The sequence below is a fragment of the Alosa sapidissima genome, chromosome 23 (genome assembly GCF_018492685.1).
Source record: "Alosa sapidissima isolate fAloSap1 chromosome 23, fAloSap1.pri, whole genome shotgun sequence".
Classification (NCBI taxonomy): domain Eukaryota; kingdom Metazoa; phylum Chordata; class Actinopteri; order Clupeiformes; family Clupeidae; genus Alosa; species Alosa sapidissima.
This window is the reverse complement of record NC_055979.1, coordinates 11666128-11684721: the sequence shown is the minus strand read 5'-3', so window position 1 is coordinate 11684721 and position 18594 is coordinate 11666128. Positions and strand designations below refer to the sequence as shown.

At 46.3% G+C, this 18594-nt stretch overlaps 1 protein-coding gene across 5 annotated transcripts in view; it reads left to right on the top strand.

Moving 5' to 3' along the window:
* LOC121698669 (low-density lipoprotein receptor-related protein 1B-like) overlaps positions 1-18594 on the top strand; it is a 253521-nt gene that overhangs the window by 231921 nt on the left and 3006 nt on the right. For 4 of the 5 annotated variants that reach the window (XM_042080972.1, XM_042080973.1, XM_042080970.1 and 1 more), the window contains 7 exons: positions 8385-8546; positions 9743-9917; positions 10895-10999; positions 13954-14067; positions 15782-15858; positions 17020-17110; positions 17424-17574. In XM_042080972.1, coding sequence (XP_041936906.1) covers positions 8385-8546; positions 9743-9917; positions 10895-10999; positions 13954-14067; positions 15782-15858; positions 17020-17110; positions 17424-17574 — 875 coding nt within the window. The remainder of the gene's footprint in view (positions 1-8384; positions 8547-9742; positions 9918-10894; positions 11000-13953; positions 14068-15781; positions 15859-17019; positions 17111-17423; positions 17575-18594) is intronic. The other variant, XM_042080971.1, reaches the window with a different exon arrangement.

Here is an 18594-nt window from a genome sequence, read left to right as displayed (position 1 = left end):
TGTGTGTGTGTGTGTGTGTGTGTGTGTGTGTGGTTTGAAGTGAGCCACTGTAAAGAGCAGCGTGTACTTTAAAACTCCACTACTCCTCATGGACTGAAGGAAGGCTGTGTGTGCGTGTGTGTGTATGTGTGTTTTTGCTGCTGCATGTTTCTCTTGGAAGTAATTTGATGCAGCTGAGGGTTACAGCATTCAGTAACAGTCCCTGATACACACGCACAAACAGACACACACAGACACACACACACACACACACACACACACACACACACACATGCATTCCCGCACGCGCATACGCACACACAAACACACAAACACACAATTAAATGAAAACTTTCATTTTCAACACACACGCAGATGTTGTAGTACACTACGATGACACAGAAGATGACACAAAAAAAAAACATTTCTTTCCACATCCTTTCCACAATTCTTCACCAACTGGTTTATGTCCCGTGCTCATCATGTTTAAAGCCGCAAAAGAAAATGCTTGATGGAAAAAGCTGAGTCTGTCGCACTCACTAAGTAAACGTATTTCTGAACAGAATGTAAAGTGGTAATTAGAGCCATTGTTCTTCAGGATCACTGATCATAGACACCTGTAATTGGATACTGAGACGAAAGTATAATTTAATTAGCATACTTCTTTTACTGCCTACTGTAGGACTTGCCTAGGACACTCTTTTCCTGCCCTCATCTGTGCTGAGGTGATTGGCACTTAATGAAGCTCATTAAAGTATGATTAAACAGCAGTACACTGTTCACGGGCCTGTTAAGAATCAGGCCCAGAAATAGTGTGGGTATTGTCAGTGTATTTGTTACACTGGAAAGCCAAGCACAATAATGGCTGGCGTGAAAGGGAAAATTATTGTTTGAGGTAATGTAGTATCTAATTTAATATGCTCCTACCCATGAAATTGCAAGTGTACGATTGGCAACAATCCATTGTAGGTGGTCCTGTTGGTTCTTGAAGGGTCTACTTTTTTTTCTTGTTGCTCACAAATCCAGTGTGGGGGACTGTTTGTTAATGCATAAAATGATGTGAAAACTCTGACACAGAAGCACTGAGAAGGAAAATAAATCTTACCATCCTTTCCATGAATATAGAGATGCCGTTAGTGTTAAGAGTGCCATTGGCCCCATGTTATCAGAGGCATGTGCCATGACCATGTTGTTGGCCAGTTGTTGGCAGGAAGCAGTGGCCATGGCTTGGGAGGGTAATCTTGTCCTGCCCACTGCCCAGAACTGATTCCCCAAAAGCCCAGGGCACTGCTGTATCCAAAGAGCTGAACAACAAAACACAATGTACTACTCCCACCTCTCTGGAATGGTAGGGCTGAACTACCAGAACAGAACATATGACTGCTGCTAGGGCTGCAGCTATCGATTCTTTTTGTAATCGATTAATCTAGCACTTTATCGATCGATAAAAACATAATGATAAAAACAACAAATGATAAAAACATTTTTGCATTTTTAAACAACCAAATGCATAACGAAAATGACATGGCTGTAAAATGATCAAGCAATTGGCACAGAGGTATTTATTCTAACTCCAACATTTGGCTCCAAAACTAAGCCCATTTATTGCAATTTACCCATTTAGTGTTTATAAGTGCCAGTGCCAACAATTAAATAATGTTCAAAATGCGCTCTGTAAAATTGCAGCCTCTTGTGCATGACTTAGCTGGGCGAACAAAGCTGTCCATACTATGTTGTGAAGTGCTGGGAGGGAGAAGAGGGAAAGCAATGTAATGTATTAATATGCACAAGTTTCATGCTGTAATCTAGACCTGACATCAAAGTAAATATCTGTTTTATGTAGATTTCTACACCTGCAGCATTTGCCATTAAGCTACTAACAAATAATTTTACCACTAGGCTACTAAAAAATAGCCTACCATTAGGCTACTAACAAATAATTTTACCATTAGGCTACTAAAAAATAATTTCTGGGGTGAGCCTATTTGCTATGGTAACCTAGCAACCTGTGTGTGTGTGTGTGTTGTTGTTGTGTGTGTGTGTGTGTGTGTGTGTGTGTGTGCACGTGTGCGGTGCGTGAGGGAAGATGAGGGTGCATGCATGTGTGTATAAGAAGGGGTTCTTTTTTAGGCATACTGTCTTGCAATTGAACATGAATAAGTTTACTACTTAAAAACATCAAAGTTAAACATTATATCACAACATCGCTACAAATACAGTATGTAAAATCAGCCAACATTATTGTAGGCTATAGGCTAGATAGATTGATAGATAGCCTACTTTATTGACGCTTGGTGAAACAGCATGGAGTGGATGTTTTCGGTTCAGATGCTTGTGTTCTTTTCCTTTTTGAGTATGTAAAGATCCCAAAACTTTACTTGAAAACTTTAGACATTCTCTGCCATTTATGGACATCTTGACCAGCTAAATTCAGAATGTATCACGATTCACGCACTAGTGGTGTGCTTCCTGAACAACGGTCCGTGTGGAACAATCAGATCCCTGCGCGTATAGTGCGCGTCATAGGTATTTAACGAGGCTTCGAGGCAGGGTTTTTGCCTCAAGTAATTTTTGTAATCGAGTTATTCGAGTAACTCGATGAATCGTTTCAGCCCTAACTGCAGCTCTGAAGTCTCTGGCTTTAGAAGAGAAGAGGACATGCCACTGCAGCTCTGGAAGTGCATGGCTGAAACACAACATGGCACTGTGACCATAGAACCGTAGAGCTAAGCGAAAGAACAAAACATGCCACTGGGACTGTAGAACCACAGAACTGAGAGACAACAGAACATGGCACTGGGACGGCAGAATTGTACAGCTGAGTGAGAGAATAGAACGTGTAAATTTTTACTGAGTTAGAGACAGAACACATCACTGCGCCTTAGAACTGTAGAGCTGAATGACAGAACGGAACACGTCACTGCAACTCTAGAACTCTAGAACTGAGAGAACAGAACATGGCACTGCCACTCTGGAACGGTTGAGCTGAGAGAGAGGATGGAGCGTGACTCTGGCGCAGAAGGGCAGGCTTTTCTGACACCATCCTCTGAAGTGACAGCTGGGGAACAAACACTGAAGTGCAAGCTCTGAGCCTGCCAGGGATCTCAACCGGGGAGTCAGCACAAGAATGAATCCAATCTCATGTCATTTTCACAAGCGGGAGAGGGAGAGAGAGAGAGAGAAAGAGAGGATAGAAAGGGAGAGGGAGAACATTGTCTCAGAGGGAGAGAGGGGGATGGATTTGAAAGAGAAGGGGCACAAAGAAAAGAGGAGAGATGGAGAGAGAGAGAGAAACAGATGACATTGAAAGAAGGGAGAAAGAGAAAGGGAGGGCTTAGAAAGAGAGAGAGAGAGAGAGAGAGAGAGAGAGAGATTTTAGAGAAAAGGAGTAGAACAAAAGAATGGAGAGATGGTCAGTATACCACAAACATCTGGTAGTGGTGCAAAAATTCAATACTACTCTGAATGGGCTTCCATAGTGGCACAGCAAGTACCACATACCACACATACCACGTACCACAAGTACCACAAGTACCACATACAGTAACATTACCAGAACAAGACAGGACCGTCAGGACAGGAGGGTCATACAACATGGATGGAAAATCCTAGCACAACCCTTTCCCATCCAATACAGGCAGCACAGGAAAGCAACAGATCAGATCAGATCACAAGACATGGAAAGGGCTTTGCATTGTGGCACATTGGACAACAACAACAGCACATTGCATCTAGCACTATCAAGGGCCTCACAATGAATGGGGAACCTCACTAACCACCACCAATGTGCAGCACCCACCTGGCTGATGCATGGCAGCCATCATGTGCCAGAGCACTCACCTCACACCAGCATCAGGTGGAGTGAAAGAGCCCATTGCACTGGGGGGGGGGGGGCAGATTGAGCCAGTTTGGGCTAGGAACCCCCTACACTTTGATAAATGTAGTTGGATCTTTTGTGAGCACAAAGAGTCCGGACCTCGGTTTAACGTCTCCTGCGAAGGACGGCATCTCCTACAGCGGCGTGTCCTCTCCTGTGGTCTGGTGTATTGGGATTGATTTTCGGCCACAGGGAAGATTCCTACCTACTAGCCACCCATCAACAGCACTTCCAGTAGCAACTCAGTTTTCCCAGAAGGTCTCCCATGCAGAATTAACCAAGCCCACACCTGCTTAGCCCCAGTCATTCTTTTTCAAGTATATTTTTGGGGCTTTTTTGCCTTTATTGTTATAGGAAAGTGAAGAGACTGACAAGTAGCAAGTGGAAGAGAGAGATGGGGTGGGAACTTGGGCCACAGCGCCCACTAGCCTCAGGAAGTCAGACAGACACAGTGAGGTGAAGCACACGCTAATACCGACGCAGTGAGCTGCCTGCTACAGCGGCGCTCGGGGAGCAGTGAGGAGTTAGGTGCCTTGCTTAAGGGCACTTCAGCCGTTCCTACTGGTCAGGGTTCGAACTGGCAACCCTCCGGTTACAAGTCCGAAGCCCTAACCAGTAGGCCACGGCTGCCCCTCAAATTCTTCATGTGCTTGGCAGAGCAACGCCTTCTCAATAGTGCTACGGAGGCGATGGTAAGGGTATCTGTGGGTCTGACTGCTGGGTGAGAGTGAGACTGGCATGAGAGAATATAGTGAGTTGTTTATAGTGAGTGTGGATACAAGCCGATATCATCAAGGGGTATTAGAGCTGAAGGATTGTGTGTTTGTGCAAGGTGATCATCAAGAGATTATCATCTGATTACATCTTCGTTGCTAAAGTATCTTGCTTAAACCATATTCTAAATCAATTTGTATTGATTTGCCATCATTCAGTGTTTTCTGAATAGTTTCTGCACAGGTGTTTGCAGAATGTTTTAAGTATAGTGTCCACCAACACACAGCTTGGACAAAATGTCATCGCAGGTAGCCATAATTATATGATGGAAAGTAGTTGAAAGCTGTGTGCTGTGTTTTTATGCCGCTAGCACTGTGAGGTGATATGCTGTGTTTCTCTTCACTTCAGTTGTTGTTTTGGATGAGCCTACCAGGTGTCCATTTCTGCCTAGCAGGCCTTGGAGGTGATCCGTGCTGGCTGGTCTGCCTTTGTATCCGGCGTATAGCTGTGTGTGTGTGTGTGTGTGTTCTTGTGTGCCTGTATTTTAAGCAGGGTTTCTTTCGGGCCAGGGTGCAGACTGATGCAGTTAACACGTTCTGCGAGGCAGGAGAGTTGGCTCTGAATGAGCGGATGGGTGCAGGGGGCAGAGACACAGGGCAGCTGGTGCCAGCTACATTCTCACCGTGCTCTCTCTCTGTGCTCGGTTTGGCCAGGAGTGTGTGTAGAAAGAAAGACTATCTACTATCTTAGAAAGTGTTGAATTATGCATAATGCTCTGCTCGCCAAACCCACTCAGACTCTCTCTCACACACACACACACACACACACATACACACACACCTTCTCTCTCTCTCTCTCTCTCTCTCTCTCTCTCTCTCTCTCTCTCTCGCTCTCTCTTTCTCTCTCTCTCTTTCTCGCACACATAAACACACACACACACCTTCTTTCTCTCTCTCTTTCACACAAAAACACACATTCGCAGACATATTCACACTTATGCACTCTTTCGATCTTTCTCTCTTACTTTCTGTCTCTCTCACGCTCTCTCTCTCTCTCTCGCTCTCTCTCTCTCACACATCACATACACACTCACTTTGCTCTCACACACACACACACACACGCACTCTCACACGTCACACACATTCACACATAAACATTCTCTCTCTCTCTCACACACACACACTTTGTATCCTTAGCCACCTGTGAGTAGATTTTATTTTATTCTTTCAGTGCGAGTCCCATCGATTCTCTCTAAAAAGGTGCACAGCCATAAATATGCAAGTGAATGCTTTTTACTGTTTTGATATTTATTTTTCATTAGTCATCGGAACACATCTTAAGGGGGCCAAACAGCGACATTCTCCTGCCTTTTCCTCCTTTATTTCTCCGCAATAGAAGCAGCAACCTGAAGCCGAAGCGCTCGGGTCCGACTGCTTTAGTCATTTAGAGTTAAATAATGGAGAGGCAGCCTTTTGGGAGGACGGAGTTCTCTGGTTCGTTTACGTCTCGAAACAGAGGGATGTTTGGCGGAGGCTGGAAGTGAAATGAAAGAGATGGCCACCACGGATACCGTATTTGAGTTGGCCACTAAGCATGACCGAAAAAAACATAACGAGCAGATGGAGCACCAGGACGTGGACTTCACGTTGCGCTGGTCTGTGATCGTCCAGAACGACGGCAGTGACAGATGTAAGGCCGCTGCTTCGCTTAGCGGGCGTTCCACATGGAGGAAATGACATCATGAGCCACTGAAATCAGCCGCACAACGTGCAGGATACAGACACAATCATTCGGTTTAATCGTTTTGTTTGTTTCTTTCTTTGTCTGTTTGTTTCTTCCTGATATTTTGGTATTTGTTGATGTTGTATGTTGTTGGTAACACAGTGTCAGAGATGAGAGAGCCATCATCTCCCACAGCCAGCCTATTGGAGTGCTTTCTCGGATACCTCCATTTATCCTCTGGAGTGGCGAGCTCAGAATGGTGTATTAGTGTAATAGGGCCGACCTCCAGACAGAGCAGCCCATATCCAACTCCTCTGAGGGAAGCACACAACCACGGGAATAAACGACTCAAAGAGCACAGGCTCTGAGCAGCCAGCAGACCATTGTGGAGAAGGATGGCTGAGAGGGGGGGGGAGAGAGAGAGAGTGAGAGTGTTTGAGAGAGAGAGAGAGAGAAAGAATGTATGTGTGCTTCTGTGTGTATGTTGTGTGTGTCTGTGTGTGTGTGTGTGTGGACTTCTCCCATAAGGGGCCGGCTCTTTTTCAATGGGGTATGACCATCCATTTCCAGCTCCTGTTTGTGGGCAGGCAGGCATTCACACTAGCTGGGAGGCGGAGGGAGAATTTGTCAGACGGAGGGTTGCGGTGGGCAGACAGACCTGGTGATAAAAGCTATCATGGTGGCGGGGCAGTGGCTGGCACACAGCCAAGTGACCGACCGGCATCTCAGCAGAGATGATGTCTTCCTCCTAATGCTATGCCGGCACACACACACACACACATTCACACATACACATACACACACACACACATCCCATGTGCAGCCTGTCTGATTATACACAGGGAGAATACTAGGTTGCGTTTAAGACTGAGTGCTTTATGGCCGTTTGATGCTGAGGTGTGGATGCTGCAGTCTGGATGGGAGCCTATAAAGTTTCCACAGGGGCATGTTAATGGAGAGCTCTGATGAAAATGATTACACACTCTGGGATGATATTCAAGCAGACCCTGACTTCTCTGAACCCAGAATCAAGGCGAGGAATCAGCTTCCAGACTGCTGATGGATTGTTTTTTTGTGTGTGTGCGTGCGTGTGTGTGTGTCTCCATGACTCAGGAGACGTTTCCTGCAAGTGAGTGACTGAGTGAATCTGTGTGTGTGTGTGTGTGTGTGTGTGTGTGTGTGTTTGGTGCATGTGTACAATATTTCAATTTTCGATTTGGTTTAATGCCACAGAGTTGACGATGCCAAGCGAGGCAGTGCAAGATGAATTCTGATGCTGATGGAATTTCATTCTCCATTTATTTTCATTGTGCCCCAGTTGATGGACGTAGCAAACCTTTCCAAAGGACTACCCCATGCTGCTCTCGCGGCTGGAGGTAGATCAGAGGTAGCCGCTCTTGGTCTGAAAGCAACAAAGATTTTAACAAGGCATTCACTTTGTCAAACAAGATCAACGTCTCTTTAAGCAGAAGGTGGTCAAGTCAAGCGATTTTAATGGCCTTCCTTCCTAGTGGGCCAGAAAGCACTCTCAGTCTAATCCCTTGTTTCTCCTCCTCTGTTTCCCCCTTGGCTCCTCACCTCTCCTCTCCTGTCCTTTCCTTACCCTCGTTTACTCTCCTCTCCTGTCCTTTCCTTACCCTCGTTTACTCTCCTCTCCTCTCTACCCCTCTCCTTTTTTCATCTTCTCTTCTCTCCCCTCCTCCTCTCCTCTCCTCTCTCCCCCCTCTTCTCTTCTCCTCCCCTCTCATCTCTCTCCTCCCTCCCTCTCTCTCTCTCCCCTTCCCTTCCTACTCCTCCTTCTCCTCTCCTCTCCCTTCCCCTCTTCTCCTTTCCTCTCTTCTGTCCCCCTCTCCTTTTTGCATTTCTTCTCTCTCCTCCTCTCCTTCCCTCTATACATCTCCTATATTCTCCTCTCACTTCTTCTCTCCTCTACCCTGTTCTCCTCTCCCACTCTCATTTTCTCTCCTCTATTCTCCTCTTTCTCTCACCACTCCTTGTTCCTCTCCCCCTCTCCCTCTCTCTCTCTCTCTCTCTCTCTCTCTCTCTCTCTCTCTCCCCCTCTCTCTCTCTCTCTCTCTCTCTTCCTCTGCAGGGAGGCCGACGTGTCGCTGTGCGACCGGCTTCACGGGCCCGCAGTGCGAGAGGCCAGTGTGTGACGGCCACTGCCTGAACGGCGGCACCTGCGACGTGAGCCTCGGCAACCAGCCCACGTGCCGCTGCCTTGCCGAGTACACGGGGGACCGCTGCCGTTACCGTGAGTCCCGCTTTGACCAACCAATTGACCTGAGGGTCAGACTTGACTGACTGTCTGCAATTTACTCTATTTGTGTTATTATTTTGGACTTTTAAGCCTTTAATTGACGGTTTCAGTGAAGAGTGGACAGGAAATGAGTGAGAGAGAGAGCTGGGGAGTAGGTCCGTTGAAATGACCCCAGGCCAGATTCGAACCTGGACCCTCATACGGTGCCAGACGCTGACACCACCACTGCACTACGTGTCTGGCCGCTCCCAATTTCCTCTACTTAACGTCACCCTGTTTCCATTCCCCCTGCTGTCCACCTTCAACAACAGGCACAGGGCAGCCAGGAGGAGCCCACAGGCAACCGCAATCACACCAGTAATTAGTGACTCTTAACAGCCATGCACACAGTAGGAGAAAGCAGGCAGGGCAGCGTAATCAGCTTACGGCTGTAAGACGGCATAACACTGGACATAAGCATGCAGCGAGTGTTTCAGGTGCTCTATAGGGCTCACCAGGTTTCTATACGTTTCTGTCATTAGGAGAATGCAACAGCGCTGTGCTGGGCCTGAGCTCTCGGCTCGGACAGCAGCTGTCTGACACGCTAGCGTAGCCACGCTGCAGGGGTGAGATATGACCTTACAGACGCGTGTCAGCCAGCGTCAGTGTGTTAGAAATTACCTTGCCTTGGCATACCGTCACGTCCACACGTCAACATGTCCTATGCTTGTCATGTTGCACACAAGACTACCAGTGATGTAAGGATGGAAGTATCATTATATTCCATATCTATAATATTATATATTATTTACCAATGGGTAGTAGGTGAGGAAACATTAAATAATTTATGTTGTGTCTTTTAGGACTTCTGGGGAGGGGTAGTTTGTTTTAGTAATATATGTGTCCATTGTATGGTGTTGTATGTTAAGATATGTTTTGTGCTACATTGCATACCAATTCTGTTTTGCTAATGATTTCTTTACCTTGCTTGTCTTTGTGACTCTTTTAGTCAAGTTCATTTTATACTTAAATGACAATAATGAAATGAAAATATAGTTTTACACTTTATGTGCAATACTACATTCTGGCAATAAACCTGGCCATATATCAGTAAATAACAAGGTTCTCTGAAAAGACTGAAAAGAAAAAGCAGGTATTCTGTCTCAGACTCACTGACCGGTCAACCTCTGACCTGTGCTTTCTCTGGACAGATATCTGCCATCACTACTGCGTAAACGCCAAGGCCTGTACACTGTCCGGCACGGGCCATGTGGAGTGTGTGTGTCCCACGCAGTACGAGGGGCTCAGGTGTGAAGTGGACAGGTGTCTGTACTGCCACGGGGCGCCCTGTATTGTCGACCATGACTCGGGAGATGTCTCCTGCAAGTGAGTGTGTGTGTGTGAGTGTGTGTGTTTGTGTTTGTGTAGATGGAGGCCTCAGTTTGACTTGACTCAGCTTGACTTTGATGAGTCTTTGGAAGTTTATTGTGTTTGTGTGTGTCTGTGTGTGTGTATGTGTGTGTGTGTGTGTGTGTGTGTGTGTGTGTGTGTGTGTGTGTGTGTGTGTGTGTGCGTGTGTGTGTGTGTCTGTGTGTCTTTGCATGAGTATTAAGACAGTGTGCTGACATGTATGGTGAAGTGCATCATGAGCATTCCTTTGCACGTGTCCAATTTTTAGCATCTATACTTTATAAACACCTGCCTGCTTAGACTGAATGTAAAAGACTGCTCATACAACCATGAGCAGAGCTGCATGCATTACAAAATAGACTGCCACTGAATCATGTAGAGTGTACAAGACATCATCAGTCATCAGTCCACACGCACACACATGCATGCCGTCATCTGGTCTCCTAGTCCGTACACCAGCACTCACTATGTCAGGACATAAGTCAGCCAGTCCCCACACAGACACACACACACATACACACGCACGTTGGGACATGAATCACAAGTACATTAAAGCACCCTCTTCCCTTTGTTGTACGGAGCAGGTTTCAGTAGCACAACCCCCTTAGCTCTGACCAATGCCCCGGTCTGGAATCTGGCTCAGGTCTGGCACGCACACACACACACATTTTTTTTTTTTTTATCAAACAGAGTTCAATTCACTCACAATTCACTTTCACATTTCTTCAGCAAATGCGGATACTCTTGGTCACAGCAATCAAAACAAATCTCTTAAAGCTCTCAAACACAGCAATCAAAACGAATCTCACAAAGCTCTCAAAATCCTAGTAGGATCTCAGTGATTAGGAATTCCTTCAGGAAATTGAAATTTTTAGAGCTCCCACTTTTGTTGAAAACAACCACACCAAACCCTAATAAGGTCCTGGAGGGACTGACTCTGCTTTCCTTCCCAGCTGCACCAATGGCAGGATAGCGTCCAGCTGTCAATTGTGTGACGGCTACTGCTACAATGGGGGCACCTGCCACCTCGACCCTGAGACCAGCCTGCCGTTCTGCCAGTAAGTAACATCGTCATGGAGACAGCTCTTTCTCTCTCCTCTCTCTCTCTCTCTCTCTCTCTCGCTTTCATCTTCATTCTGTATGTCTTTATTTGAAGTGCTTTACTAATCGCTCTGTGCAAATGTAAGACCACATGTGGATCTTTTCCCATTTGTTGCTAAAGAAAAGGCAGAAATAAATCCTCTCCTTTTGGCCTCCATCTCTATTCATTTTCAAGAGGGTGAGGATGTCTCTGACATGGGAGCAGAGACAGCTTGATTGGCAAGAGGCTCAAGGGGAGAAACTTGCACAGCACGGAGCCTCAGACCACCTAACACAGCTCTCAGTATCCCACAGGGAGAAAAAGCAGCAACAAAGGATAAGATGGGAGAGATGCTATATCTGTATATATACCATATAAAGATGGAGGGGGAGGAGGGGTCATAAATGGGAAAGAAAAAAGTAACAGAGAGAAAGAGAAGAAAGACAGAAGAAGAGAGGTGGATTTAAATTGTCTGTGAACAAAAAAAGAAATATATAGGGTCAGACAAAAAGAAGAGATAGATGATGAAAAAGAAAAGTGAGTGAGAAAAGAAAGGAGAGGGGATGGGGGGAGATGGGGGAAGAGAGGAAATGGGAGGAGGAGAGGAAAGGAGTGGAAGGGAGAGGGGAGGAGAGGCCACATTTGTGATGATGGACAGGGGGAGGGTGAGATTCCTCATCAGAGACTTCAGAGCCACCTGGAGCTGCAGGATAAAGGGCTGGGGCAGGGCATTAGTATTCAACACCTGCAGCTGGGCTGTGGGCAGGCACTTGAAAGAGCATGACCAAGACTCCGGCGCCCTGCACAGCCAGCACCCTGTGCCTTCCCCAGAGATGCGCTCTCGAATGCACCCGGTCTCTGAGGACTGCTGCAGTAGAGCACACATAGCTCACAGACATTTAGGGCATTTACATGTAACACTCATACACACATAGAGACACACATACACACACACACAGACACACAGATTTACACACACACACACACACACACACACACACACACACACACATGCAGACACACAGATAGATTTACACACACACACACACACAACCCACTACCCTCACGGGGCTGGTACAAGCTCTTAATCAGCTTCAGCTCTCCCCTCTCCATAGTCTAACAGATCGTCTGCAGCAGGTGTGTGTTGAGGTTTCAAGTTGCTCAGTCTGTGCAGGTGTTTGAGGCTGTGCCCCAGTGTGATTCTCTGGGATTCTCAGAGGCACGTTTAACTCTCCCTACAGAGTTGCACAGGAAAGATGCTCACAACTCATATGCCACTAAATGCTCATTCATCCATGCATTCATTCATTAATATATTAATTCAATCTCATTTTGGTTGTTTCTTTGTTTGATCATTTGTTCATTCATTCATTTGAATAATTTGTAGTTTGTTTGATCATTCATTAATTCATTCATTCAGTAATTTATTCACTGTCCATTCATTCATTTGTTCATTTAGTCATTTATGTTTTTTTCATTAATTTATTCATCTACTCATCCATCCAGTTCTTTGCTAAGACAACTCAACTTTTTTCCAACTCCACCTCCCTAATCAGATGTGGCCAACCCGTCGAGATCCTCCCCAGTGTTAATGTAAGAGCCAGAAACCTTCCCTGCTGTTAGGGCCGCTAGCCAGCCAGCTGCCTTCTCTCACACGCAACACAAAGGATGAGTCTTTATTGTCTTCCTCTAAATGCTTTTTAGACATCTACATTCATCTAGATAATTGGCTGTTTTACCTTTTCTATTCTTGTTCCTCGTGTGTTTGTCTGACCTTGGTCAGCCGCGTGGGCACGACAATAAATTACTGCGCGTTCACAATGGAAAAATCCATTTGTATGCAGATTGCTCTGTTGTCGGCAAGGTTGCGGGAGAGCTTAATTGTTTGGCCTGTAGTGTCGCCATACGGCAGTGAGATAAGTAGAGGAGGGTGTCTCAACTCCATCTCCGCAGTGTCTCGCCTTCGTCTCAGTGTGGTGTCTCCACTCCACATCTCAGCCAGGCATTGCGTCCATCTCGGCGGAGGAATCCTGCCATGCGTCCATTGTCTCTCTCCCTCCCCCCAACAATCATGTCACATTCTCATCGCTTTACCTCCCCCATCAAAAGCTGGCGTCCCTCATCAAGCTCTCAGCAAATAAGCAAACAAACAAACAACAAAAACATGTTGTTGAGAGTTTCCGATGCCTCGATCTCCCACAGACCTGAATACTATAGAATTCGTGGAGAGAAAAAAAAACGTTTTCTTCTCTTTTTTTATCAGATCTTTCTTTTTTGTTTATCAGATCTTTCTTTTTTGTTTTGTTCTTTGGTTACTTTTTTCGAGTGCCTGTTTGGACAAGTCCAATGAGATCTTTCCTCTGGTAATAGCGTGTGTTCTCTGAGGGGAGCGCAGAGCCAAGCCGACAGAGCTCAGTGTGGAGCCGCTGGCTTGGGTTCTGTCTCTGTCCGCTCAGGTTCCGTTTCACCTCTTCGCCGTCTGCTTAGCTGGCACCGCTCAGCGTCTCCTGGTGGACTTCAGTGACCCCGAGAGTCCTTTCATAGAACAAGACAAAACAATACCGCAGCCAGACACTGCTGATTTTAAGGATAGGTGTGCCTGTGATTGTGTGTGTGTGTGTGTGTGTGTGTGTGTGTTCATGCTTGTGTTTGTGCGAGCAGCAGGGTGGTTGGACGAGTGGGTGTGTAGCTATCACATTGTGTGGGTGTGTGTGTGTGTGTGTGTGTGTGTGCGTGCGTGTGCGTGTGTGCATGCATGTGTGCGTGTGTGTGTGTGAGCTAGACTACATCCTGACTGAAAGCAAACTGCTAGAGTATGTTGTGCTGTCATTTCTCTTTCCTTTCCTGTTTCTTTCTTTCTTGTTCCTCTGTTGCTGTTGTCTTTTGTATTGTGCTCATGTCTGTGGCGTCTCACTGCCATCTCTGCTGCAGCTGCACGGGTGCGTTCAAAAACCAGCGCTGTGACGAGCGGGCCAACCCGTGCGATTACTACTGTCAGAATGAGGGGATTTGCACGTTAACTGCCTTTAACAAACCCAGCTGCAAGTAGGTCACTGTCTCGCCCGTTTCCTATTTCTCTCTCTCTCTCTCTCTCTCTCTCTCTCTCTCCCTGTGTCTCCTCCTGTTGGACACTTTCTCTCCCTTCTCTTACTCTCTTTCTCTTTCTATCTCATTTCCCAGATCTTTTCTCCTCCCTCATTCTCTTGTAAAGTCCAGTGAATCCCCTGTACCGTAAAAAAGGCTCTCTGCCTGCTCTCCATATTCAACTGGAAACATCCAATCAGCATGGGTCTTGTTCACTTGCCCCGCCTCCCCCACCTTTCAGCCCCTCCCACTCATGCTATGTCCTATCACTCATCCACTCACACAGGTTACCTGCCTGACATATATACCTGCATCTCGGGTCACCTGCCCGGCCAACACACAACTTGTATCTTAGGTCACCTGCCGACACACACCAGTTCCTCTCTTGTTAATTTGTGTTTGTGATTTGTGTAGTGTTTACATTTGCATTTCCTTGTGTGTACATGTACATGTGTGTGTGTGTGTGTGTGTGTGTGTGTGTGTGTGTGTGTGTGTGTGTGTGTGTGTGTGTGTGTGTGTGTGTGTGTGTGTGTGTGTGTGTGTGTGTGTGTGTGTGTGTGCGCGTGTCTCTCTGCAAATAACCACCATGCAAATTCCTTGTCCCTTGCACACACATTGCTTGCAGTGTCAGTTAGCTGCTAACCAGCATGGTTAGCTCATACCTGATATTTCTTAGCCACGGGAGTATGGCACACTACAGTATCACATTATTCACATCCTCTCCTTTGGTACTGCTGTTCTTGAAACTTCCTGCAAGGGCCTGTTCTGCATTTACCCCTTTAGCAGTTAGCATTTAGCCCATCACTCCAGACTCCTGTCTGATTAGTCATCTTAAGCACAGTCAGTCAGAAGCATGTCATTCAGTGGTAGTGAGGGTGGGCTGGATGCGTTTAGGTGTGGACCATCTGCAGCAACATGCCGGCCTGCTCAAGGCAGAGTTGGCTAAAGGCCGTTTGTTTGACCACAACGAATCCCTGTTCACACAACTCCCCCACTGCTCCCTCCATCCCTCTCCCCATGTCCAGGATGTTTTGTGGCCATGAGCCAGCTCTGCCACAGCCTTGCAAGGTGCATTTGAGATCAGAGAGCAGGACACTGGCCTCACATTCACTCCGGAAGGAATGGACCATGCTGTCCATCCTTAGGGTCACTGTGTGAAGAAACGAACCATTCTCACATAATCACATCTCATTTTCCACACACATTAGCAATCAATGCGCACAACAAACCCACCAGACATGCATTGTGTTGTGGCTGCACTGTGCCCACCCTGACTAAATGAGTTAATAAAGGGTCATCAGTGTCCGAGTAGTGTGGGTTTCCTCCAAGGCCAAACTAGATGCTGACGTTATGAATGAGGCTTGTACTTCTGTTGAATGTGCTATCAGAATGTTTAGTCGGATGTTTCACGTGCATGTTCCAGTATCAGTTCCAGTACTTTTTCAGTACCATGTTTCAGTACATTCTTTTTGAAAGCTTTAGTAAATATGGGACAGGCATGTGATTGTTCATGAGGTTGCTGTATTGCATGATCTTTTTTGGATGCTACAGCCGAGTTGATCGGAGGGCTGATACTGAGGCTGACGCTCATGTTGTTGCTGTGTTGGGTTGCTGTCCCGGTGGGTCACACAAGTAAAACTGTATCTTTATACTCCTGTGTCTGATTGGTTAACAGGTGTTCAGCCAACTGGTCAGGAACACAGTGTGAGAAACCCGCCCCCAAGAGCAGCCGCTTGGACAACATTAGTGGGAGTAAGTATGGAAAGGACACAGAGCAGAGCATACACACACACACACACACACTCACACACACACACACACACACACACACACACTCACACACACACACTCACACACACACACTCACACACACACACACACACACACACACACACACACACACACTCATTCTGACACTCACACACACACACACACACACACACACACTCATTCTGACACTCACACACACACACACACACACACACACACACACACACACACACACACACACTCATTCTGACACTCACACACACAGACACTCTCTCTCACACACACACACACACACACACTCTCACACACACACACACACACGTCCCAATACTTGGCTCCTAGAGGCACTGATGCTGTGAAAACTCAGAGTGTTGTCCCTGACTTGACTTCTCATCACCGTCTGAACTAAAATGTCCTCCTCTCTCGGCCGAAGGCTGTCACTTGCAGGCAGGTTGGAGACCTTTTCTCGGGCGCCTAGCAGACATTTGCACTGATGTGATTTAGTCCCATGCCAGCACTACTGACATTTTGCTGTAGATTTGGGCACTTCACTGTGTGGTAGACCTTTTTCTTCTCTCTTTCTCCCTCTCTCTCTCTCTCTCTCACTCTCTCTCTCTTCGTTCTATCATACTGAAGAATGGCCTTTCTAGCCTTACTGAGGAGACTTCATGGCATCATCGTAAAGGCAAATGGAGAGCTGCTGATGGGTGTTTCTAATGTCCCCTTTCTTCCCCCCACACGCGCCCGAAGACTCCGAGCTCCAGCGCTGATGGAGAAATGTCATGCTCTCTGACTCATGAGCTCCCCTCTCAAAGTACATTCAATGCAGTGAGAGAAAAAAAAGTAAAGTAATTGAAAAAGAAAAGATGAAAAGTAGAAAAGTCCACGGGAGTCTGAGAGGGGAGGTTAATTATACCTTGGCTTGGCTTTTATACCTTGATTACTATTATCTGAGCTGAGCAGGGGGGGGAAAGCACAAGCTGATGTTAAGGAAATCTGGGAAATTGGAAATCAGACAGAATGTGAGCCTGTCAACAATGACTCTTAAAGGTCCTCTTTCTTTGTGTGTGTGTGTGTGTGTGTGTGTGTGTGTGTGTGTGTGTGTGTGTGTGTGCGTGTGTGTGTGTGTGTAACACCCCACAGGAAGCATAGCCATCATCGTGCCCTTGGTTCTCCTGGTGATTATCGTCATGACGGTGGTGGTGGGGGTGCTCATTTGCAAGAGAAGGCAGAGGTACGGCAAACACACCGAGTTTTTTTCACAACACTCATGAAGGTGATAATGGGTGACTCAGGTGTCTTGCTGATGCACATCTGTGTTTGTAGACATTGTGTTCTAGATTGTTTTCCTGAAGATTATAAACAGACTAGAGTCTGATAGATATTCATGTTTCAGGGCTTTGCTCACCCTATTCTTTCCATGTTACATTTGTATCAGTCTAGTATAGTATCAAGTTCAAAGTTCTCTTACTGTACCAAAGCTCTCCATAACCTGGCTGCCCTCTACCTCAGTGACCTCTTGACCCCACACACACACACACACACAGGGGTAAACGTGTGCAGAGGCAGCCCATGGCCAACGGGGGTCTGAATGTGGAGATCGGCAACCCGTCCTACAACATGTACGAGGTGGACCATGACAATCACGCCGACGCGGGGAACCTGCTGCACCCCAACTTCACTCTGGACCCACACAAGGTTTGACCCTGCTGCTGACCCTAGCCGAGTCCGGAACAAAAACACACAGGCCCGTACAGGGCTGAGGGAGCCAGGCTGTAGCCATTGGTGTAGTTAGGGATGGAATATAGCCCAGCAGTGATTCAGTGTCAGGTACTGACTGCTTTCTGGCTCAGATTGGAAGCCAGAAGGGCAGACTGGACCAGAAGCTCGTCTCCAGATAGATCCAGGTACTTACAAATGTTCTCGTCCTGTATGTTCAGCTGGTGACCTCAGTAGGAGGTTCCTGTTAAAGGAAAGATCCGTAATTAAAACAACCTGGGGTATATTTATGGATGATAACGATTAGCAACATTTTAGTCTAGTCTAGTTCAAACCTCCTCCCAATTAACATAATTTTGCTCCCAAATGAAAGTTTGAACTTGTTATCATCCAGAAATAGACCCCAGGTTGTGTTAACTCTGGATCTTTCTTTTAAGACACTCTTAGCCATCTTCTGTGGAGCACATGCACATCTGTGAGTGTTTTGACAATACTCTTACAGTAAGCTATGATGGTTTTGAGTAATGCTCCACAAATTGTAAGACATTCGGCTTACGATGGTGTCGAAAACCTTGGCCCAGATCAGATCCACATTCACCTTTGATCAGGGGTGTAGTTCCAATCGATAGATAGATGGACAGACAGACAGGCACTTTATCCATTAAGTCTGTTAAAAGGTTGCGCTATTTATCTCTGCTGTCTGTTCGATAGAGTTTGTCATTTTGTTTGCTCATACTCTCCCATGGGCCTATTCAGCTTTCATCAGCGGTTTGTTTTTACAGCTCCCAGCACCCTAGCCGAAGGTCATTATTTACCACAGTCTGACACACTAGCACAGCGGAATTTTATTTGCCTTTTGCCTCACACTGACAAATGAAATGAACTAATTAATTAAATGTAACTCATTTACAGTATACGGTAAATCTAAATTTAAAAACTTACTTTTCAGGGCTTTGATTTTTATAACACAATGTGTAATGCAATGTGTTAATACCTGAA